Source organism: Equus caballus, chromosome 10 (assembly GCF_041296265.1).
Source record: "Equus caballus isolate H_3958 breed thoroughbred chromosome 10, TB-T2T, whole genome shotgun sequence".
Classification (NCBI taxonomy): Eukaryota; Metazoa; Chordata; class Mammalia; order Perissodactyla; family Equidae; genus Equus; species Equus caballus.
This window is the reverse complement of record NC_091693.1, coordinates 80,250,908-80,275,015: the sequence shown is the minus strand read 5'-3', so window position 1 is coordinate 80,275,015 and position 24,108 is coordinate 80,250,908. Positions and strand designations below refer to the sequence as shown.

Sequence of the window (24,108 nt, the reverse complement as noted above, 5' to 3'; positions counted from 1 at the left end):
TGACTTTGAGTTTCAGGAACTTCCTTCAGCTTCTGACCTCCTTACCTTGCTTTATCTGATTATACTGGTAAAAATAGGTTAGGCATCCCAAGAAGAACATGAATCTTAGCTTCCCTTTCTAGTTTAAGAGATTTTCAATGCCTCTCTCAAAAGGAAAGTAGTTCTTTTATTAGTCCTGTTCCACATGCCTCTAAAATTTTAAAAGGGATTAAGGAAAGGGAGATGAAGGGCAGTAATAATTCTCACACTAGCTCAGGGTATCCCTGGTGTCTGTTGCATGGGGACGTATCTAAGTCATTTTCAACAGAGTCTGCTGAGACATTTGGTTGCACCCTCTCACCCAAGTCTTTTGATGTGGACTCATGAGGAGTTGAGGAATTGAGAAGCAATGAAGACTACTTGGGGTATTCCTCTTTAAGGGCTAGGAGACAGGATGCCAAGGAAAACTGATCAGAGGGAAAGGTGTCCTTCATGGAAATTAGGAAGCAGGTCAAGAGAGATGTTAAAAGGAGGAGGCCACTATTCAAAAAATGGCTAGAAGGATTAAGCACAGAGAGACAGAGCCAAGAGTTGTCTCCAGTAACTATAACAGGTGAAGTTTTCATGAACTGATGAGAGAATAGGAGAGTGGCTACAGGAAAGGAAGAAGAAATTTCCAGGGTGGCAATAAAAACACGAGCACTGGACCTAATTATTTAGTCTTGGACATTTCATCATCCTCTCACACAAGGAAAAACTCCAGCATTCAATAAATATCTGTTGAATGAATCCTCAGAAAGAAAATCACACAGAATGCATAAATTCCTTTATTGAAAATATTGGGCTAGCACTGCATTACATATACTCAATATCCATAAATGAAGGGCCACACATTTCTGATTGGACAATACTGTTGTAAATAGAGAACACAGCATCTGGATATTCTCTCACAAGTATAATATCATGGACTAAACTAGGTAAGAGTAAACTATACGCAAATGACCATTTTGTTAATAGCATATGGTTGCAAATGGCATAAATGGTAAATGTGATCATTATGACACATTCCTGATATCTCACACCAACACATTATTTAACAAGCAGATTAAGGTTAAACTGCCAATATGCTCTTAATCAAGGGTTCTCAATAGGAGAACTTGGGTGAAAGCACACCCAGCTAGATTTAAGATTTTATAGCATTCATTTAAACTTGTGTGGAATGTCAGTAGAATAAAATAATTGCTTATCTGACAGGAGGCCACATGGCAATTTGTTCTCTTTTAGCAATAGTCTAAAATAAGAGAGTAATCTAAAGGAAATATTCTGCCAGCTTAAGGCTAATATTCTAAGAGCTGTTTCATGTTTTTAAATGCAGGTATATAAATATTACTTGTTATTAATTTTTCCTTTCTGTGATCACTGGGGATTAACTTACGACAGACCACTTCTCAGCTTTGGTTATTATTTGAAAATTTTTTCCATTAGCAGTCTTTGGCTTTCATAAAAGTCTGGCAATCAATAATATTGGTTAAATTTTTAACAAGGCTTTATTATTTTTTAATAAAAGAGTTTTTTATGATGTGAAAATGAGTTGATGTTAAAAAATAGGTTTTACTTTTTATTTCAATTATAGTATGAATGCATTTCTTTGCATTGCTTTTTCTCAAGTAAGAGTCTAGGAACCAAGACAATCGGGCTAATTTGACATTTTTAGTTTGATATGAAATACGCAGAAATTAAAACAGTCTCTTTTAAAACAGAGGTCTGTTGGCTAATGTAAAAACTTGGGGAAAATTATTCAAAACACACTATGAAAATAAAGTTTTTGTTAATACACATGAGTTTGTAAGAAGCAAAACATTTTCTTTTCAAAAGCAGGGACTGTTCTAAGTGTAGGTTCATAGAGGGATCCATTTCTGTAACTATCAGCTAGGACTGTGAGGAACGGCATATTCTTCTTTACACAACTACGTTCAGAGTAAGGAACTAAAAATGTACCTTTTTAATAACCAAAGGGAAAGCTGGCCAAAAACAGTCAAATCAATGAACATCGTTAATGAGTTTTTAAAAATTGAGAATTATGCACATATATATATATAAATATATGCTGCTTAAGACCTATCACCCTAAACAATCAGGGCAACAAAAATTCAATATAAAACTAGACAAATCAAATGGATTTGTTGCCAAAACATAGCACAAAATGTATATATTTCTTTATTTCAAGATTTGACACATTAAAAGAAAAAAACTGCCAACACATTTCAGACAATATACTAGAAATAATAAATAAAAGTTAAAAAAAATCATATATTCCCTTTAAGTGCTGTGCACTTGCAATTCTTCTAAATGAGACTAACCTTTTCCATGGCAAACAATAGGATGCTGTACATTTTGGTAATGAAAATTATGTTGATAAATACACAAGGCATGTATATATTTCCACAGTATCTTTTTTTTTCACAGTTACCAAAAATAAAAATTGCATTCAACTCATACATCTATAAATACTCTGATTCCCCACTGCATGGATTTGAAGGAAGTGAGAGTATAAAGTCGGTCACCAATCCGGACTCCAAATTTCTTTCTTCGTTGTCTGCCCTCCATATCTACCTTCTAGAGTCTCTCTGTGATGGGACCATGCTCTGAGATGATGGCAGAAAGAAAGCATTATGGCGGGATGAGGCAGTCTGGGCTGGGGCTTCGTCTTCCAGCCAGCTTTACGAGGGCTGATGAAGCACAGTCTTTTTAATGCTATTTTTTAAGGCAGTCTGAATTTCACTCGAATGTCCATACCTCGAGGTCCTGAACTATGAAGTCTTCCTTTTTGGAAAGTATATCATTATTGAAAGTGCTGCAGGAGTTGCTTCGTCCATGGTATAAATCAGCATCTAGCCATAAACCAAATCGTCCCCTGAGAAGGTTAAAACCAAAAAGGTGAAAACATTTCAATCTTGTGTGGCACACTTTCTGTCCTCCCTTGCCCCATCTTCTTTCCTTTATGCTAGAGACAGACAAAATCCTAAACTGCTTGTCAAAAAAGGTTACATTTCCTTTATTTCACTTCAACGACCTGTCTTTCCTAAAAGACAAGTGGTAGTTGTCCCTCATTTAGACACATCAATAAATCATTTTATCTTTGATTCTTGGTATCAGGTATCAGGCCACTGCCCTAATTAATCTAAGTACACGGACTAGCTAAAATCACCTCACACCAAGATTTTGGTTACCTCGGTCAAAACAGACCCATTCAGGTCAGGTGGGAAAGTGATAATAACAAAAACCTTACCCTCCACCACCAAGTTCCAAAGAACTTATGTCTCCATTGATAAAGTATGAGTTTTCTCCACTCCACTTAAAGACCTTAGGGTAGAAACACAAGACAGAGAACAGACATTTTCAACTGGTTAGCAAGGAGGGAATACTGGGACAGTACCTCTGTGTGGAAGGGAATTACCCACTGGCTGAGGAAACTCCTGACTTCCAGACCTTTCTTGTACCAGGAGGAGATCTCCAAAGGGGTTATGAAGCCAGAAAGACCTCTCAGGCACACTTTGACTCTGACTTGCAATCCCGCTGAGGGGCAGTTCCCCGGGCCCAGGGAGGGACTCTGAGCGGGGTGCGTGCTATAGTCATGAACTGCTGACCAGGCTAGAGCGAGTGCAGACGACGTTATGGGACAGCAGCTGCTCCACCGATGGCCCCACCTCCAACCCCGCCCACACCCCTACACTGTGACATTGGGAAGCCAAATTTCTCCCATCTGGGTACCTTGAAATTAGGGCTAAACGTGTAGAGAAAAGTTTCGCCTGTGCCATAATAGTGGTCACTGAACTTGAAAGGATGAGTTGCGTATGCTCCAAAAATCTGTCAAAAGAAAACAGAAACATTGTCTATTTTCAAAGACAGCCTTTCCGAAATATTTTAACATAATCCTGTTCTGAGACCTCATTATACCTCTTTCAGCAAAGATCATTACTAAATTGGAGCTCTAATAAAAAAGACCACCAACAAACAGATAAATAATATGTCCCCAGCTCTAATTGGAACCCACGTGGCTCAGAGAACTTATTTCTCAAAGGCCAACAATTATTCTAATTTTAAAAGACTTCCAAAGTCCACTATGGAGACATGTTTCCTTCAGTGAATATGGAGACGACATACTGGGAACATAAAACAACAAGATGCACCCTGCACACCGAAATAAGTGGTTGAGAGAACAAAGGCAGGTCTCTTAGGCATTTTATAAGTGGAATTGTGACTAGACATTTCCCCAGAGACAATCAATTTTGCTCTTTTTTGATTTGTAAAAAATACGTTCTCAATATGCCTATTAAAACTGTGTCCTTAACGTGACTGATCCAATATAGTCATGTGCCACCTAACGACGTTTCAGTCCATGATGGACCGCGTATATGACAGAGGTCCCATAAAATCAGTACCATACAGCCTAGCTGCGTAGTAGGTTATACCATCTAGGTTTGTGTAAGTACACTCTATGATGTTCACACCACGATGAAATTGCCTAATGACGCATTTCTTAGAGTGTATCCCTGTCATTAAGCCACACGTGACTGTATACCTTACTTCAAAATGGCTTTTAAGAAAAACGTAACAATTCCCCAATACTACGGGCTTTAAAGGTGATTTATAAATATTTGAATCAATGATTTTTCTGTTTTTTTCTTGTCGAGGGTTGGAAGGAGCAGTGTCCCAGAATATACATGCCCACTGCCTCAGCTTCCTATCCTTCTGCTCAGATCCTGATCAGTGCTTGCAGGGGAAAGGGTTGGCAAGAGTGAGCATATATATTTTGAAAATATCCCCAGGTGATTCCAATATACCTTCTACTCCAAATCCAACTTGAGAAACATTGCTCTAATTGGAAGTTATCTGAAAAATGTCTTATAATTTTAAAAAATTATTTTAATTGGATTATAATCAGTGTGGAATCTCCTCTTCACCAATTACACTCAGTTCTGGCTCCTTGAAATACTAAAAATCAGGAAGAGTAGAAGTCTAGAAATCTTTCTAACCAATATCCTTAATACTTCCTGCTCCTACATCTTTTCCTAGAGCTGCTCAGAACAAACAAAACAGTAACAAAAACATCAAAACTCCATTTCCTTTCTTCTGGCGATCTTCCAGTAAAAGAACGAAAATATAGCTGAGATGGGCCTCTATTTTTAAAAGCACATGCTAAAATATGACAAGAAGAGCAATGGCCATAAGTGGAAGAAAGTGGGTCCTCCTCTGATCAATGAATAGGAAGAGCCATCCTTACTCTCCCACCCTCCGCAGGATTCTAATTATATCATTTCTTGGCCAAAATTTTCTTAGCAATCATAGAAATGTGTGTAAGGACTGAGGATTGGATGATACTAAGGAATTACTGTTAATTTTGTTAGGTATATAGCATTGTGGTTGTGTAAGAAAATGTCCACTTTCTTTTTTTCTATTAATTTATTTTGAAAGAAATTGTACAATATGTATGTAATGGTATTGTTAGGTCTATACCATATAAAAATTTAAAATACTTGGCAATAATAGAACAAAGGAATCCATGAGAATAAATGAAGACAACCAGAATTGGGAAATGAAAGGTTAATATAACAGAATCTGTAAATGTATGTTTGCTCTCCTTTCTTCTCTTAGCTTCTTTAGTAGATAAAAAATTATACAAGGCAGTAATCATAACAATGTACTATTGGGTTTGTAATATATATCAATGTGATATGTATAACAAAATTACCAGAAAAAGTGGAATGATGGAATAGAGCAATATGGGAGTAACATTTCTACACCTCACTGGAATTTAGTAGGTATAAATGAGACTCTGTTAATTGTCTGATGATTGTTCTATTATTTTCCATAATGCTTTGTGGTACAAATTACACCACAGTCTGATTCAATAAAAGTTGGGCTCCTTTGCAGAGGCAGTTTCTTTGGCCAGTCTATGAGTTTATCCTGACTCCGAGAAGCCTCTTCTTAGCCGCCTCTTTCCCTGGTTCTCCCTGGTAAACCAGATAGTCTACAGTTTAGCTTCTTGCTTTCATGGAGCTACCTGCTTCCTCTTAATTGCTTCCTACCCAAATTGTCATTGTTTCCTGGAGTGCCCTTTGGCTTGAACTTCCCCAAACCCTTCTAAATAGAGTCACTCAGTTGCTTTGGGGAGAGCTTCAGAGCTCTCTATCTTTTGGTCTGTCTCTTCCCTGGGAGCTAGGAACTCGGGGCTCTGCTCTGGAGCCAGGAGCGGGACAGTGGCCTGCTTGTCTCAGACAATCTTGTTTGATGAGCAGAGTGTTGGGCAGCGTAGCCACTGGTCTTGGCTCACCTCACCTGGCAGGAAACTTCGGCCCTAGGAGCTGGGGTAAGGGCAATAGAGACCCCTGTATTCTTGGCCTGCCATGCCTAAGGGAGAGCATCTGCCCTATGAGGGGGACCTGGGTGGAGGAAGAGAACCCCTGTCTCTAGGCCACACTTGCCTGGAAGTTTCCCTCTGAGACCCAGACCTCAGGCCGGGGATAAGAAGTGCTGGGACCTGCCCCTGGAGGGGTCCATCACAGCCCTTGCCTGGGAGCTGAGGGGAGAGGGAGCCCCATCTTCTTGTCTGCACATGCCCCGAATGGAGCTTCCGTCAGTCTGAACTAGAGGCTGGGGGCAGGGAGCAAGTTGTGCCTCAAGTGCCACAGAATCACACTTTTATTACTGAGATTTATCAGATTTTCTTAAATAAACGTTTCTTCACTTGCTGTATGCCCTGAGGACAATTTGAAGAGCCTTTACATGATTGTGGTTTTTAGAATTTCCACCAGCTATGGCTGTTTCACTAGGGATTGACTCTTAGAGCTCCTCATTGCTGCTATTATGCTTATGTAATATCTTTTTATTAGAATTTTATGTAACTCATTTCCAGATAAATTTATAGACTTGTTCTATCATGTTCTCAAATGTGGCAAAGCCACATTCTAGCTTTGGGCATAGATGGGGTGGGGAAAGCAGAGTTAGTATCCAGATGTCTTCAAACAACACAAGCGCCTCCAGGGGACCAGATTCAGTAAGACCACACCCCCTGACAAACAGTGTAACCCTCGGGTGTGGGCCTCCTTTACATATCTGCTGACAGGAAGCTGGGTGAGACTGTGCTTCCTCAATGCCTGCTCTGTGCAGCCAACACATTCCTCGCCAGGTCTGATATCTTTTGGTAAATCAGCAGGAGAATTAATCTATACTTACGGTGAGGGTTTGGGGGTGTGGTCTAAAAGCATCTAGCCTCTCTCATCTAAAACACAGCATCCACCTTCTCAAACATTCCATTAAATCCCTAAGTAATTCTGCTTTAAACTTTTGTTAATATATTTTAATTTTTAACTGGACTCTACCTACTATTCAGCTCGGATCATTATTAAATATAATGTCATCAATCAGGAGATAATAATAGTAATAATGATGATAGCTAAACTACTCCCCACAACTCTTAATCTACAGTTATGCCGCAATAACGTCACAGGAAAGATATAGTCCAGAAAGACAGTGCCCACAGCACCCCTATCTGTCTGCTAATTTTTCCCAAGATCTATTTCCCCTAAAATGATCTCAATTCTATGGCTTTGCACCCCATTGCTTAATAGTGCCCCATGCTTAACAAGCACTCATTAGACATTTGCCGAACGAATGAGTAAATGAATCGTTGCTGAGTAAAACCTGCTTCTATGCCAGAAAGAGAAAAGAATGGCATTTGCATCTTAAAAACGTAAGGGAATTTCTTCTTGATATAACAGACCAAACTGAAATGAAGAAAGAGCAGACCTGAAAGATGCCTTCCTCTTGCGAAGCAGAAGCCTGGCTGGGTAGTATATGAATGAAACTTGGCCAGACTCCACTCACACTCCAAGCTGACTGAGGGCAGGAGTACTAGTGGAGGGTAGATGGGGTAACATCTAGATTTCACCAGTGCCTCCCAAACCAAGAGCAACAGAGCAAAACTGCAGTGTGCAAGGGCACAGAGCCTTCCCTGTTGTGTCATAACAACTGCACCCTTCAGGTACCACACATCACGGCCCTGACTGACTCTCCATCCCAGCATCCATGCAGCAAGCTCATGGCACTACCTCAGCTACCGGCAAAAGTTCTGGTATGGCACCGCAACTTTCTCCTGCAACTTTCTCCAAACCCAGACTTGAATTTCCCCATCTTCTCCAGCTTTAGGTCTAATATCATTAGAGATTCCTACTGAATGGTGAGCACAGGAAAAAAATTCCTTAGAATGTGACTGTATTAGGAGAGATGTTCCATTTTCTTTTTAAGAGATGCATTCTGAAGTACACAGGGAAAGTGACATGGTAATTGGGATTTACTTCAAAATATTTCAGCAAAGAAAAATCAACAAAGAAAAGACAGACAGACAAAGCCTATGTGGCAAAATCCTGCTAACATAGCCTGGCTGATGGGAGCTCACTGCACCAGTCTCTCTGCTGTTGTGCAGGTTTGAAAATCTTCATTAAAAAATGTTTTCTATGAGAGGAACAAGACTCACCTGATTATCCATATCTTTGATGACCAATAGGACAGGACTGTCCAGTGATGCTGACTTCCGATAAAGAGTTTTCAAGCTGGTCCCATGCTCTAACGTGCTGTATGCGAGTCTCCACGGATACCCTTGTACCCTTGCTGGAAGGCGTCGGGCCAGCTGCAGTTCCAAAGATGGAGATGTGAATATGCAGTTCCCCACCAATCGCTCATGAACTTGCAGCACAAAGCACCTGTGGCTCAGACTCAAAATCACACTTTCTTACATATTGCTCATGTTTACTCTGGCAAATATTTGCCACTATAAACCAGTAAGAGAAGGGAAAATCATTGCTTGATGGTGTTTATTCTGGCAGAGATGCTGCCAGAGTATGCTTTCCTATTCAGGGACCTGACTGCGGGCTCACTATGCCACTAGACATTTGAAGATACCGCATCTAGCTTGATAAAGATGCATAAATTAGACACGTTCTCCCTTTTACACTTCGACCTGGCTTTCAGCAAATAGTTCACGTTTCTGCCACCGTTCTTTTTAAACCCTCATAGGTTTATCTGCTACTGATAAGTGCAGAAGAAGAAAACACAGGTGTTTACGCTTGTAGTCAAATGTAGCCTGTCCTCGTTTCACCTGTATCTTTCACCTACACTAATATTTAGCTTAAACTTAACTGCCACAAATGCCAATAATGCTCATCTCTTCAAAAATACCGAACGAGGAGACTATGAAGTGCTGAAGTCTTCAGAAAGCTTAACATCAGTTCTATCAGCATGAATCCCATCTCTGTAATTGCTTGGTGAAATCTCTTGGCTTTCCTGGGCCTGCACGGACTCATTTGTAAATTGAGGGAGGTGAAGTTGGTTCTCTAAGGTCCTTGAAATTCAGATTTCTAAGCTAATGGGAGAAGTGCAAGAGATTCCTTACTAAAGTTCACATAAAGCACATTATAGTATTTCATAAAATTGAAGTAACAGATTTTCAGAAAATATAAAGTATGCAAAGAAAATCACAGACAAAGGAAAACTCTTCCTAGCGGTAGATAGTTTTCATAAAGCAAGTAAAGTGTATTTGCTACATGACTTTTATTGAGCCTGATAAAGCCACTGGAATTCTGCAATAATCTCTAGGACGCATTTGGATGCTTTTTAAGTGTATCAGGACTATGGTCGGACACTTTAAAAAGTGTTTTGAAGACAAGAAATGGCTTTTCGTTCAGGTTTGGGAGATGGATGTGGTGTCTTGTCAACTGCTCACACTCCCCCAAGAAAGCGGTGGGGAATGTAAGCTTTGGGAAGCAGAGAAAGGAACACCGGCCTTGGTAGGGCTGCTGGTGCTCTTCCTTTAAAACCTGACTGATCCTTCACCCCTAGGGAGAAGAGCAAATGCAGTCAGGGACGGGAAATGCATTTGAAGGCCTGGAAAACCCCCATCCTACCTAAGTCCCCAGGGAGGCCCACCTGCTCGATGTGCATGTTCTCCAGGAGCGCACTGTGGGGCTGCAGGATTGGCAGGGCCGCCTCGTCGTCGTCCTCGTAGTAGCTGCACGTGCTCTTCCTGCGCTTTGCCTCCTCAACGGTGATGATCTGAAATGGAGAAGACACATAAGCCAAGAAAAACGGTGCATTTGCTTTTCCTTTGCCTGCTGAAAACGACCCCAGGTACACAACGGCCCGCAACAGGTGGAGTTTTAGCAGCAGGATATAAATTGAAATGGGGCTTTGGGGAAATGGCTGATTTTTCAATTTCAGAACAAATGCAGAATTTAACACAGTACAGCTGGGGCACTTAATATGCACAAATTAAAGTCACAGGTTTTCTGCTTTTACTATTGCTGCCGATTGCTCATTGAGTGAAAATTATGGATAACTCCACAAGCAACTTATACCCTTGAAATGCCCTAATATTCTCCTTTAGCTTGCATCTAAATTCGAATGGTTAAGAGATTAATCAAAAGATCATTCTGTGAGTAAGTCTTCTATAAATAGGAAAACTGGGAAGATAAGATAGTCTTTAAAATCGAGACTCCTAATATCTTCTCTTAAGATTATGTACATAGCAACCAACTCTGATAACGAGTTGTAACAGCTACCAGGAACAACAATTAGGTTATGATTCTTTATGTAAGGTTCAAAAACTATTGAAGTAATCTTTCCTCCCAAACTGAGAAACATGACATTGTACACAACATTTATTACTTCATTATAACTAGGCTTGTGAACTCCCAAAGTCAATTTCATCTTAAAATCGACTTTATTTTTTCCCCTCTTAAAATCTGGATAAATCACTAAATTATTTTCAAATTGAAGGATATATATGAAGTGACTTATTCACCCAAATTCCTGGGTACCAGTATTAATGACTTTTGCACTCTGGAGAAAAAAACACTTAAGTTACATCCAGTGGACTTGTCAGATAATGCACTACTCAATTTTCAAAATGCAGTGATATGTATAAATCACCTGCTGTTGTCGGAGCCAGATTTACAGGTAAGAAATTAGCTTTTACATTTTACCATCTTCTCAAGGGGAATTTACTTAAAACACTCTCAAGGAATCACAAATCCAGCATTTTAAATGTATTAAATGAAGCACATGTTTTCGGTGAACTCGACATTTCACACAGGTAAAAAATGAGGCTGTGGGATGAAAAGAACCAAATATGGATTTTTGACTCCAAAGACAAGGGGCAAACCACACTGTATTTATCTCCAAAGTGAATAAAATACCTGGTCTGGTTGAAATGTCAGCACAATCCTAATTAAGAAAGCATTTCCAAACAGACTCAGTGGCAAATCTCTGAGGACTCACCTTCACCTAATTAGCCCCCAGGGACTCCCACATACCTTCACAAAAGGCTCTTGGTCTGGTCCAGCACAATAGAAAATCTGAATGTCCACGGGCAATCTTCGGACCCTCATCGTGACCGTGACCGGGTGAGGACTGTCTGTTGCTCTCTACTGAGGAACAGGTTTTTTCTCTATCTGCCTCCACAGCACTGTCACTTGTAGCCAGGCTGAGCTACAACTGGTTTTGAAATATCTCGCTGCCTGCGTGATTAAGTTTCTGTTTCCCTTAGGAGAGGGTTTAACATTTCTACAGGAACACACCCAAATTAGGATTTAGAGCAACACCCACTTCCTGTCCGGCAGAGCGGTGAGGCTGTAAAACGACACTTTCACCTTTAAAGGGTGATTTCCTAACAGTACAACAAAACTCCATTGTTTTTTTTTTTTCTTTTGGTCATCTTATGTTTTTCTTCCAAATTGTCCTTGGCTAAGCTAATTTTCTAGCCGTGCCTTTTCAGAGTTTTTTCCAGCACCTTCTCTAAAGCTAAACTTCCCGTTTTAAACTTTACTATGTTCCCTAACATCACTTTGAATCTCAAAGGAAGGATGAATCTGAGGATGATTCCTTTCACTTAAGAGCAATGGCATTTCATTTCAATACCGTGTCATGCTTGTTGGGTACGAGGAACTTCAAAGAACGAGAAAACACCTGGTTTATACGAGACTGAGCAAGGTGTTCCTTTAGATTCAGATTTTCAAAAGAGCCTTCAAAGGAATAGTTACCTTTTTACTTTTTAGAACATTAGTCTTCATGTCTAATAAACATGATGAGTCCTCCTAACTTTCCAGATCTGATGTCAGGGGGGTGGAAAGAAATGTAGATCACCATTGGATCAATTTGGGTGATCTTTCTGTGACTTTTCCAGACCTAAACGGCCTTTCGGTCTTGGGTACCACTGAGGGGACTGGAGCGCTATTGCATAGTCCATCCTGGGGGTCAGTTCTAATGATGACTCTGCTGGCAGATACTTAGTGGCCAGGCCCAGGTCAACCAGAACTGATTCTCAATGCAAGAGCCTGGACACAATCTGGGGCAGAAGCACTCGGATTTTGTGCCAGTGCGACAGCATTTTCTTCAGTACCTGGCCCTTCATGACAACTAACATTTACTGAGTGCTTTCTGTGTGATGGTAAGCGTGGGTGCTTTGCCAGGCACAGGGACACAAAGCTGTCCACTGGGTGAGGAGACAATTAAAGAGACATTTAAAAATAAATGAGTGCCATTCCATGCGATACAAATGCTAATAGTAGTGGGTCAAGAGGCTGGAGACACCTAGAGAGTTCTGAGACGCTTATTCAGAGGAGGTGGGGCTTCAGTTGCAGAGCGGAGGGTGGGGTGTGGGGAGCGGGAGCTGGAGGTACAGCGGGGGCCAGGGATGTGTTCTAGGTTCACTACGTCTTGAGAATAGAGAGCAAGAGAAGTAAAGATGAGGCTGGGGAAAGAGCAGGAGTGGGGAAAACAAAGAACCTTCGTGCCACAAAAGGGCTGAGAACTTATCCTGTAGGCCAGTGTTTCTAAAACCTGACTGTTCTTCAAAATCATCTAGCAGCTTTAAAAAATACAGATCCTGACATTCCTCCCCCAGACCTACTGAATTAACACCTCTGGTGGTGAGGGTCTAGGATTCAGCAAAAAAACCTGACTTAAGTAGTGGTTCTGACAATTGGCCAGGTGGGTAATGACCGCAATGGGGAGCCACTGAGTGTTTTAAGCATGAGAGTATATGACCACCTTGTGTTATTTAAATAAGCTAAATAGGTAGCACAGAACATATACAAGACCTTTAAACATGATGCAGGAAACATCAGAAGTCATTAAAAAGTGCTGGAAAATTGACTATTAAAAATATTACCTATCATATATCAATAAATCAACTGTAGACTGAGTAGAGTTTAAATTGATACTCTCAGGCCACCTATACATAAAAGCACTATAAAAAACTGTAAACAAAAAATAAAGACAAATAGCAAACCAGGAAAAAAATCTGTCAAAAATACAGGAGACAAAGAATTAATATCCTTAACCATAAAGAACTGAAATAGTATGATGAAACTATTAAGATTCCTTTAGGAAAATGGGCAAAGGAAATGAATGGGCATCACAAAGAAGAAGAAACACAGATTTTAAACATATTATATAGCAAATTTCTTTCTTTCTTATTTTTTGGTGAGGAAGATTGGCCCTGTGCTAACATCTGTGTGTGACACAGCATGGCTTGTTGAGCAATGTGTGGGTCCATGCCCAGGATCCAAACCTGTGAACCCCAGGCTACCAAAGAAGAGTGTATAAACTTAACCACTACACCACTGGGCTGGCCCCCAAAAATTTTTAGAAAGGCGTAATAGTAATAATATTTTCTGCTGGCAGAAACACAGTGAGAAGAGTATTCCTCACACTCGCGGCAAGTTAAGTTGGCATTATATAAAAAATGCGAGTCCTAAACAATTAGTACCCTTAGACCAAGTGATTTCACTTCCAGGAAACTAATGTAGTTCATCTCATCCTTGTGAAAATCTTGAAGTTTTTCCTAAAAATGTGGAATCATTAAATAAATCATAATTGAGATTAAAAATATTATGCAACCATCAAAAATAAGGCTTAAGGGGCCAGCCTGGTGGCGCAATGGTTAAGTGCATACATTCCCTTTGGCAGCCCAGGGCTCGCCAGTTCAGATCCCGGGTGCGGACATGGCACTGTGTGACAAGCCTTGCTGTGGTAGGCGTCCCACACATAAAGGAGAGGAAAATGGGCATGGGTGTTGGCTCAGGGCTAGTCTTCCTTCTCAGAAAAAAAAAAAAAAAGAGGAGAATTGGCAGATGTTAGCTCAGGGATAATTGGCCTCGAAAAAAATAAATAAATAAATAAAATAAAAATAAGGCTTAACAATCTTTTTTTGTTGTTAGTGCCATCGAGTCAATTTTGACTCCAAGTGACCCTGCATACAGCAGAGCAGAGCCAGCCCATCTTTTCCGCCATCCTCTCATCTTCCGGTGCTGTACCAGTCAATGCTCCACTGCTATTCTAGGGTTTTCATGGCCAAATTTTTCAGAAATGAGTGCTTCTTCCTAGTCTGTCTTAGTCTGGAAGCTCTATGGAAACCTGTCCACCACAGGTGACTGCACGTGTTGGAAGTACCGGTGGCATAGCTTTCAGCATCACAGCAATACGCAGCTGCCACAGTATAACAACCCACAGACGGGTGGTGTGGTTCCCTGACTGGGAAACGAGAGTGCTGAATCTTAACCACTAGACTATGAGGCCTGGCCTCATTTTGGTTATTTAAGCATTTTTTAACATTCTGAAATCATGAACCCAGGCCACAGAGGTCAGAGCGCCAAATCCTAACCACTAGACCACCTAAAAATCTTTAATATAATTATCACAATATGCCAGTGAGAAAAGCAGATATAGCACTCTACATAGAGCAGGACCCCATTTTGCAAAAGTAAAAAGCAAGACTCACCTTCTCCTAACCCCCACCACCTAGAAAACATCCTAAAACAAAATAGAAAAAAAAGGAGTCGAAGGAAATGTACAAAAGTGTTAAGTGCGGTTAGATAATATTTTAAAATTTTCTGCATGGTACTTTTCTGTAGTTTCCACATTTCCTACAATAAGCAGGTAATCCTTTTATAATATTAGGGAATAAAGATTATTTAAAGTCCTTGTGTATAGGAGGATGGTTAGTGCCCTTAGGAGTCCCAGTGAAGGGTGCAGGCAGGCTGATGAGGGCAGGGGTATTAGAGGGGAGCAGAGGTCCCTGCACTGGACAAGATCAGAATCAACAAGATTCTGACTAGAGATGACCGACTAGATATGATGATGAAAGAGAAGAATCTGGGATGATATCTAGGTTTCTGGCTTGGGGCACCATTAATGAAGATGGGAATATGTGAGGAGCAGAAAGTTTCGGGGAAAGATGATGAGACGTTTTGGACATCCTGAGGCTCAGACACTTGCCCGCCTCTCGGGAGTGCAGGATTGCTCTCCCCACCCACAGAGGAGAAGAAATGCTGTCCTGGTGGCCCAGCTTTAACGTGATGCTCGTAAGCAGAGCTTGCTCCCACACGGGAGCGAGCTTGGCCAGCATTCTACTCCCCATTGCACTTTTGGACTGTCTTCCACGTGGCAAGAAAATAGGGATAAGGTGGCCCAAACAGTCCAGTCACTTGTCTCTCCAGTTATCTTATCTTTCCAAGTGTCTGAGTGTCAGCAAGAGTGCCAGGAGCTCGGAAGAGGCCAACTCTTTTCTTCCTCTGCCACTGCAGGTCTAGAGACTCCATTCTAGAGGGATCTGCTCTCTCTTTCACTCTCCTCAGGGACTTAGTCTGAGAAGGCCTGGGGTGGACTGCCCAAGCATGCTCTGCCGTAGATTCTGAAGGGGACCTTGCTCTCTATGCGTAGCTCTTGCCGGTAGGTGTGGCTTAGTCTCTCACCGGAGTTGTCAAGAGCTGAGATTCAAGGTTAGGATTAGTCGGAAGAGGCAGAAGAGGCCTTAAGAGAACTGCTTTGGCTCAAGATATTCAGGCCTGGTCAGAAAAGGATTAAGTCCCCAATGCAACCTAAACTTCTGTCCGGGACTCCCTAGCGGAGCAAGAGGCCATGGCTACAGTAAGCAAATGTCCCTTTCCTGACTTTGCCTCCTCTGTGCACACATCTCATGGGGGCCTCTCGGGCAGGGATGATTAGGTGAGGACAGGACTTGATATTCCTGGGTGCCTTGGCCAGAATACCAACATCACATGATCTCTGCCTCGTGGAGACTTCCAGCAGTGCCTGCGGGGCATCTGTGAGCTCTAGAGTAGCAGCCTGGGAGAAAGAGGTGTGTGGTGGAGGCAAATGTGGGAGTCACGAGGGGTGATGTGCTCATCCAAGGAAGAGTACCAGATGAAGAGAAGAGACCCAAGACAAACTCCTACGGACATGCAGACTCGGAAAGACTGGCCAGAGACAGGAGGATGAACAGAAAAAACAAAATTGACATAAAAAGCCAAAGGAAGGAGGGCCTGATAGACAGGCTTAAATCTTCAAATAATGGTCTCAAAGAAGGAGCTTATGAACTAGGGGGAGAAAAACACATCAACAAGTATACTGCTGGGAAATATACTACAGAGGTATGAACAATGGGCTGTGGGAGGACAGGAGGAGTAAGTTTTCCAGAAAGCATCTCAGAAGTGACCAATGAGCTGGACCCTGAAGGACGACAGGAGTTTGCTGTGTATATAGGCATGCACACATTTGGGCTGGGAGGGACTGAATGAGAAAGGAGAGAATGAGTGGTGCACACACACATTTGAGAGGACCTGGCTTCCAGAAGGGATCAGACCTAAGGGGCAGGCCTCCTCACCCTGTGTCATCCAGACCTGGCAAGGTCCCAGCCTTGGAAGAATCTGAGTGCCTCCTTGATGAATCTCAAACCAGACTGGGGCTGCTGCTGGAGAAAACCACCCCTCCCTTTTGCCTGGCACCACTATGAATGTACGGTGGCAGACCCCGACAGGGCCTTCAGTCCCAGGCAGATATCCTATGACACCTCCTTACTTAGCATTGTTCCTCATCTCCAGAGTTGCTGTTTCATACCTTCTCTGTATTCCTCTAACTCCTCCTTCACGTCTAGGAGACACCCCTTCCTTCGACCTCAAAGAAACCATTACAATGAGAAATGCCATGATTTGCCACTACCAAATCTCCATTTTATTTGCACATATCCTATTCTTTTCTACTGTCTACTTGGACCACCTGTCTAAGCCCAATCTGATCCCTACCCTCCACATTCCCAACAGATCCTCAGGGATCTACTCCCTCATTCCCTTATCTTCTACACCTTGTACTCTATCGTCCTGCTGACCTCATCCAAAAGGTTAAAGTCTCTCTAGCGAGAGGGAAAACCCTTCCCAACCGCACCTCTTCTTCCAGCTCCCACATTACCTCATTGTTCTCCTCCCAAACAAACGTGACGTGTTTGCCCACATTTACTAGCTCCACTTACTCACCCTCCACTTTCTTTGAACCACTAGAATCTAAATTTTGAACCAATCACTTTGATGAAAGAGCTTTTGCCAAAGTCACCAGCTACCCCTTGGGTTCCAAATCCAAAAGACAGATCTCAGGGGCCGGCTCCATGGCCGAGTGGTTAAAGTTCTGCATGATCTCCAGTGGCCCAAGGTTCATGGGTTTGGGTCCCAGATGCAGACCTACTCCACTCATCAGCCACGCTCTGGAGGCCTGGAGGCATCCCACACACAAAGTAGAGGAAGACTGGCACAGATGTTAGCTCAGGGCTAATCTTCCTCATAAAAAAAAATATATAAATAAATAAACAAAAAACAGATCTCAGTTCTTGTCTTTTGACTCCTCTGCAGCATAAGTCATTTTTGAACAATTACCCTCCTCTTGAAACATTCTCTTTCCTTGGCTTCTAAGACACGACTTTCCTTATTTCCCTGCCTCTTCCCTTGCTGTTCCACACCAGTCACCTCTGTGAGCTCCATGTCTTCATTTGGCCCTTTAATGCCGGTATCCTTAAGGTCTGTTCTGAGCCCTGTTCCCTACACACTCTCCTGGGATGACCTCATCTACACTCATAACTTCTACTTTGCTAATGAGTTCCAAGAGTATATCTTCAGATCTTTTCCCTGAGTTTTATTCTCAGTTGTTCCACAAATGTGGAATGTCCCTCAAATTTAGATTAAAACAGGAACACAGAGCATTTCCTATTAAATCTAATCCTCTTGCTATGTTCCTTATCTCAGTGAAGACCAGTTACCTCTATCCCCTCAGTTCCTACTCTAAAAACCAAGAGATCAATCTCAACATCTTCCTTATTTTCCACCTGTAATTAATTACTCACAAAGTTCTGTGTATTCCACCTTCTATCTGTCAATTTTCTCTCTCCTCGCCGCTACTCTTTCAGGAACCATTATCTCTCAACACTGATTACTGCAAGAGCCTCCTAATGGGTCTTCAAGCTTCAAGTGTTGTCCAACTCCAACCCGTTGAACATCTGTCGGCAGAGAGAGCTCTCCGAAATGCATATCTGTATGCACTTCTCCATGCTCAAAGCAGCTCAGCACCTTCCTACCGCCCTCAGGAAAATAACTGAAGTCCTACACGCAGTTCATAGGTCCTTCACCATCTGCCCTTGCTTACTTCTCCAGCTTCGTTTCTTGCTGCTCCCTCAGCTTTGCACCCATGCTCCAGCCACACTGACCTTTTGTTAGTACATCAAATACCCCATGCTCTCTCTTTCTCCCCTGGGTCATTCCTCTGCACAGACTTTTCTCTCTGGCCAGAACACATTCCATGTCCTACTCCCACCCCAACTGCCTATATTCCCACTTCTTCTGATCTCAGCTCAGCTCACTCCTTCTGGGCAGCTTTCCCTGACTCCCCGGCTCCATCCAGGTGCCTGGCTACAGGCTCCTACAGCATGTGGCACTTTGCCTACGATGGCAATTACCTCATTGTACTGTAGTGATTTATCTATATTCCTTGATGCTAAATTCTACTTATCTCATCCATTGTGTTCCTAACATGGGAAGGGCTTGGTAAATGTTCAAAAGAATTATGAAGGGCTTTTCAGGCCAAATTAAGGAGCTTGAATTTCATCATGTACGTGAAGGGAACTCAGCAGCAGTTTTAAAAAAGGAGTGAAGGGGCCGGCCCAGTGGCATAATGGTTAAGTTCATATGCTCCACTTCAGTGGCCCGGGGTTCGTGGTTTTGGATCCAGGGTGTAGGCCTACACACTGCTCATCAAGCCATGCTATGGTGGTGTCCCACATACAAACTAGAGGAAGATTGGCCCTGATGTTAGCTCAGGGCCAATCTTCCTCACCAAAATAAAAGGGGGGGGGGGCAGTGAAATGACCCGGTGGTGGCAGCAGTGGTGGTGGTGGTGATGGTGGTAGGGTCTTTCTGACAGACATAACGAGCTTCAAACAGAGGAATAAGGTTATTTTCCCGTATAACTTCAAAGGCGCTCAGGAAATCTAACTTCAACCCAGCCAAGAAGTTCTTGGAATCCAGACACAAGAACACTTTGATTGCATCCTGTACTTTAAGGACCATGACAGTGCAGCCCCTCTTGAGCTCTCACCTCCCAGCTTTTGGTGGTCGGCTCGCTGAAGAAGTTGTCGATCATATTCAGTTCTTCCTTTTCCACCACCACAAAGCCTTGCTCTTTGGCATCTTTCCCATAGACGTCAGGAGACCATTGAACAAAGAATGTGTATAAGTGATCCACCCTGAAAAACATGTTCGTCACAGGAGTGAACACCAAATCCGCTTTCCTGGCAGGCACTAGTGGGAGCTGGGCACATACAACGAGCTTGGCAAATCCATTTTGCTAATTGGGAAATTTCCCACTGTGAAGACGATCTTTATGAGCACATTCCAAACTCGGATAATAAGTCAACAAATAGAAGCAGAAGCCCAGAGACACTGAGAGACTGTCTTTCAATTTGAGAAAAAGATCAAGGGATGGGATATAAAACTGAAAAACACAATGCAATATTTATACCAAATATTTTTCCTCATTGGGTGTTCCTTTGTTGAACCCCTATATTCATTCGGAAAAAATGGATCTGAAGCTTTAGATGGGAACAGATAAGCAATACTCCAAATAGGTCTCTATGTATATTGAAGCATTATTACAATTTTAATAAACTATCTTTAATAAGTAGAATATGTCAGGAATAATACTAGCTATTATGTTAACATTAGAAAGAGACAATTTTATTGACATAGGAATGCAGTTTGCTTCTGATTTCTCTGTTCTCTTATACATATGTAACATTTGAAGGTTCTGAAGCATCTCCATAGAATTAATCAAAAGAGAGATGGCTAGTTTCTGAGGAGAAAACAGGAGCTCTGGGTCCCCGCATCCACAATATTCCCCCAAGTGTAAGAGTCGCAGCTCTCTGACCTTCGATTCCACACCTGCAACCATCAGAGTCGGGGAGTGGGTGATAGACAGGATCAAATGATTCTTAAAGTCTTTTCTAATCACAAATGGTAATTCCAATTTGAGGCTACTGTTTGGGACAATATTAATTTCTTGCTAGTTTTTAAAAAGTTATAATTACATAAAAATATTATAACACTATTGCCAGAGATTGAATGTTTGTGTCTCTCCCAAATTCAAATGTTGACACCTAATCCCCAATGTAATAGTCATTGGAGACAGAACCGTTGGGAGGTGCTTAGGTTATGAGGCAGAGCCCTCATGACTGGGATTAGCGCCCTTATGAAAGAGACCCCAAAGGGCTAGCTAGCCCCCTTCTGCCAAGTGAGGACACAAAGATAGCCAGGAAGTGGGCCCTCACCAGACACCGAATCTGCAAGCACTTTATCTCAGACTTCCCAGCCTCTAGAACTGTGAGGAAAGAATTTCTGTTGTTTTTAAGCCACCCAGTCTATGGTATCCTGTTACAGCAGCCTGAACAGGCTAAGACAAATATTAATGGAACTAAAAGAAACAAACAAAAAAGTCACCCACAATTCTGATATCCCAGAATTAGGCTTCCATATTCCCATCTGTTCTTGTCCATACGTACACAGTTTTCTTTTCATTGTAATTAGGGCCAAGACATAATTGTTTGTTATATGTAACACTAAAGAAGGTACATTTGCCATGTTGCTGTCTTTGTGCTGGTTTGCAATGGCTACATTTCAGGAAAGTGAAGAACCATAATTAGCCTCTGTTCCCATGTCCTCAGGATATTTAGCTTGTTTCCATTTCTTTGATTGTACTTACAATGAACGTCCTCATGGTCTATGCCTTTCACCATCTTCTGAATTATTTTCTCAAGATTAGTTGCCAGAAAAAGGATCACTGGGCCAAAGGGCATGATTTTACAGTGCATGATTCATCCTGCCAACGTGCTTTTGAAAAGTTTGCTAGTTTACTCTTAACACCAGCACTGCTGTTTGAGTCTGTTTTATAACAATCTTGCTTACCCTTTAAAGAAAATGAGTTTAATATATATTTAAGTTTGACCTGACTCATGTTGCACGTCTTTGAGTGTTAGTTGGCTTGAACATTTTTCACAAGTTTTCTTCCTGGCTGTAGCTTTTCGTTCATGAATTGGCTCTTTGTGACTGTGAAGTCGACGCGTCTCTTGCCAATTGTGGTAGCCCTTATGTCATGTAAATAGGAACCACTATCAAATGAGTTTCTAAGCTTTTGTTTCTCTTTTTATATTAATCATGTCTTTTCTTCCACAATATAGAATTACCAATTTTCATATACTTTAAAGGTATATTTTGAAATTTCTCCTACTCCTTCAAAAGTCAGAAAGTTGTCACCCAAGACAAGGTGCGTATCAGTATATATGATATGCCACCACTTACATTTAAAGAAAAAATAGGTATAGATATGTTAGGATTGTACGTGGATATCATGGTTAGTTTTATATGTCAGTTTGGTTAGGCCTTAGCTGGTTTTTGGTCAAGCACTAGTCTAGACGTTGCTATGAAGGTATTTTTTTAGATGTGATGAACATTTAAATCAGCAGTCTTTCAGTAAAGCAGGTTAACCTCCATAATGTGGGTGGGCCTCATCCAATCAGTTGAAGGCCTTAAGAGAAAAAGACTGAGGTTCCCTGAGCAAGAAGGAATTCTGTCTTTAGATGGCCATCAGACTTGAGACTGCAACATCTACTCTTTCCTGGGTCTCCAGCCTGCCAGCCTGTCCTGCAGAGTTTAGACTTGCCAGCCCCCACAACCACGTGAACTAATTCCTTAAAACAAATCTTTCTCTCTCTCTACATATATATATACACATCCTATTGCTTCTGTTTCTTTGGAGATCCTTGACTAATACAATGGCCTACTCTGAAAGGCTATATAAGAAACTGATCAAAATGGATAGCTCTGGGCAAGGGAATGGGGTGGGAGAAGGACCTATTTTACCTCATATATATATTTAAGTTATTTTAATTTTGGGGAAATAGGTAGTACATTTTTTGGATTCAAGCATCCAAACTATATTTTCAAAAGCATATAATAAGTTTCCTTCTCACTGACACCCCTGTCCACCACATTGTGTGCCCACCCATTTTGCCATAGGTGACCATTTTATTAGTTTCTTGTGTATTTTTGTAGTGTTATTTATATAGCTATAAATAAAGATGAATATATATTCTTTTTGTCTTGCATTTCTACAAAAGCTAGCACTATTCTTTATTTTGCTTTATTCACTTAACAATATATCCTGGATCTCTTTCCCATCAGTATATAGATGGCTTCTTCAATTCTTTCTTTTATAGCCACACAGTACTTTATGGTGTGGATTTACCACAGTTTATGAACCCATCCTCTATAGCTGGATGCTTAGGTTATTTCCAGGATTATGCTGTCGTAAACAATGCCATGATGAATAACTTCCTTTGTGATCATTTCACACACGTACAGGTATAGCTGAAGGATACATTCTCAGAGGGGGGACTGCATTGTTAAAGGAGCAATCCACTTAGAATTTTGACATATAATACCATGTTACCCTTTTCAGGGATGATATCATTTTTTGCTCTCCCACCAGCAATATGTATACTCTTTTGAAGTATTTTTACCACGTAGTATGAAATCTCCTATTAAAAATTAACTTAGAAAAAATGAAATAAATCACTCCTCCAGAAAGGTCTGATAAGTATACAATTCTAACCCTTTTAGTTTACTAATACATAAAATTGAGTCCATCTTAACTGTACTTTGGAAGAGAGTTGAGAACCAAATACGCTTCACTCTAACTTTTGGAAAAGGAGACAATTATTACATGCATATCCACATCAGATAAAATGGCTTCCTAATTATTGTCAGTTAGCTTACTTGTGAGAAAGAGAAAATCAGTCCCTGATACCCAGGAGCTAGCCTGGTCCCTTTGGCCAGGCCACAGTGTTGCCGGGAACTGGTCTGGCACTCACAGCGAGGCCCTGATATTCTCTGGTTGAACGTAAACAATTTCCCAGAACATCAACATCAGACAAGGCCACTCCATGACCATGATGAATCATGACAAAAACAAGACCACTCTGAGGTCTCATATCTGAACGCAAAAACACAAACATTATCCAGCCACAAAAATGACCAAACAGCCCTCTAACTTGGCTACTATGAATGAACGCTTCTTTACCAAGTACAGCATTAGCCTCTCTGTCTTCCTGCCTTCTAGATAAGATTTGTAAGATACCCAAACATAGAATCACCTCTGCTTCCTAATAGCATCCAATCCAGAGCAAAGGCCCCCTTCCTTAAGTCCTCCCCCAAATCACACAACACAAACCTAACTTCCATAACTCCTTTCTGGCACCCTCTTACTGAGATGGCTCACGGTCCCATGGCGTGCCTTCTCCCTCACTGCAACAAGTCAACCCAACTCATTCAGCTTCAGCTGTGTTCCTGGTGGTCCCCGGCTGGACAGCATTGCTTCCCTCGACAACACACTCTTTGCACCCACGATATACCAGCGACCCTGTCCATGTGGAGTTTACCTTCCAGAATATTAGAGCTAATGGGGATACTGGTGTCATTTAATCCAATTAACTCTCCTTAGATGTAAGGGAAAGGGGGGGGTCTGACATCTACCAACAGCATCACAGCCAGGGCTGGATCTCCTGAGGTGGCAGTCAGGGGTCTTTCAATCACACGACAAAGTCCTCCCTTCACATTGATTTCTGAATCATTTCCCAGTTAACTTCCTGGTTATGTCACAAGACACATTTTTATCACTTTTGGATCCATTTTGCATTTCTCATTT

At 41.6% G+C, this 24,108-nt stretch overlaps 1 protein-coding gene across 16 annotated transcripts in view; it reads right to left on the bottom strand.

The window, feature by feature from the left end:
* Positions 1-788: 788 nt before the first annotated feature.
* Positions 789-24,108, bottom strand: part of NCOA7 (nuclear receptor coactivator 7) — a 146,986-nt gene continuing 123,666 nt past the window's right edge. For 15 of the 16 annotated variants that reach the window (XM_070223759.1, XM_070223754.1, XM_023651021.2 and 12 more), the window contains 6 exons: positions 19,450-19,597; positions 9,964-10,089; positions 8,516-8,668; positions 3,751-3,846; positions 3,269-3,342; positions 789-2,893 (listed from right to left, as the gene is read on the bottom strand). In XM_070223759.1, coding sequence (XP_070079860.1) covers positions 2,758-2,893; positions 3,269-3,342; positions 3,751-3,846; positions 8,516-8,668; positions 9,964-10,089; positions 19,450-19,597 — 733 coding nt within the window. In that variant the 3' untranslated portion in view covers positions 789-2,757. Of the gene's footprint in view, positions 2,894-3,268; positions 3,343-3,750; positions 3,847-8,515; positions 8,669-9,963; positions 10,090-11,348; positions 11,723-19,449; positions 19,598-24,108 lie in introns of those variants that run through there. The other variant, XM_023651026.2, reaches the window with a different exon arrangement.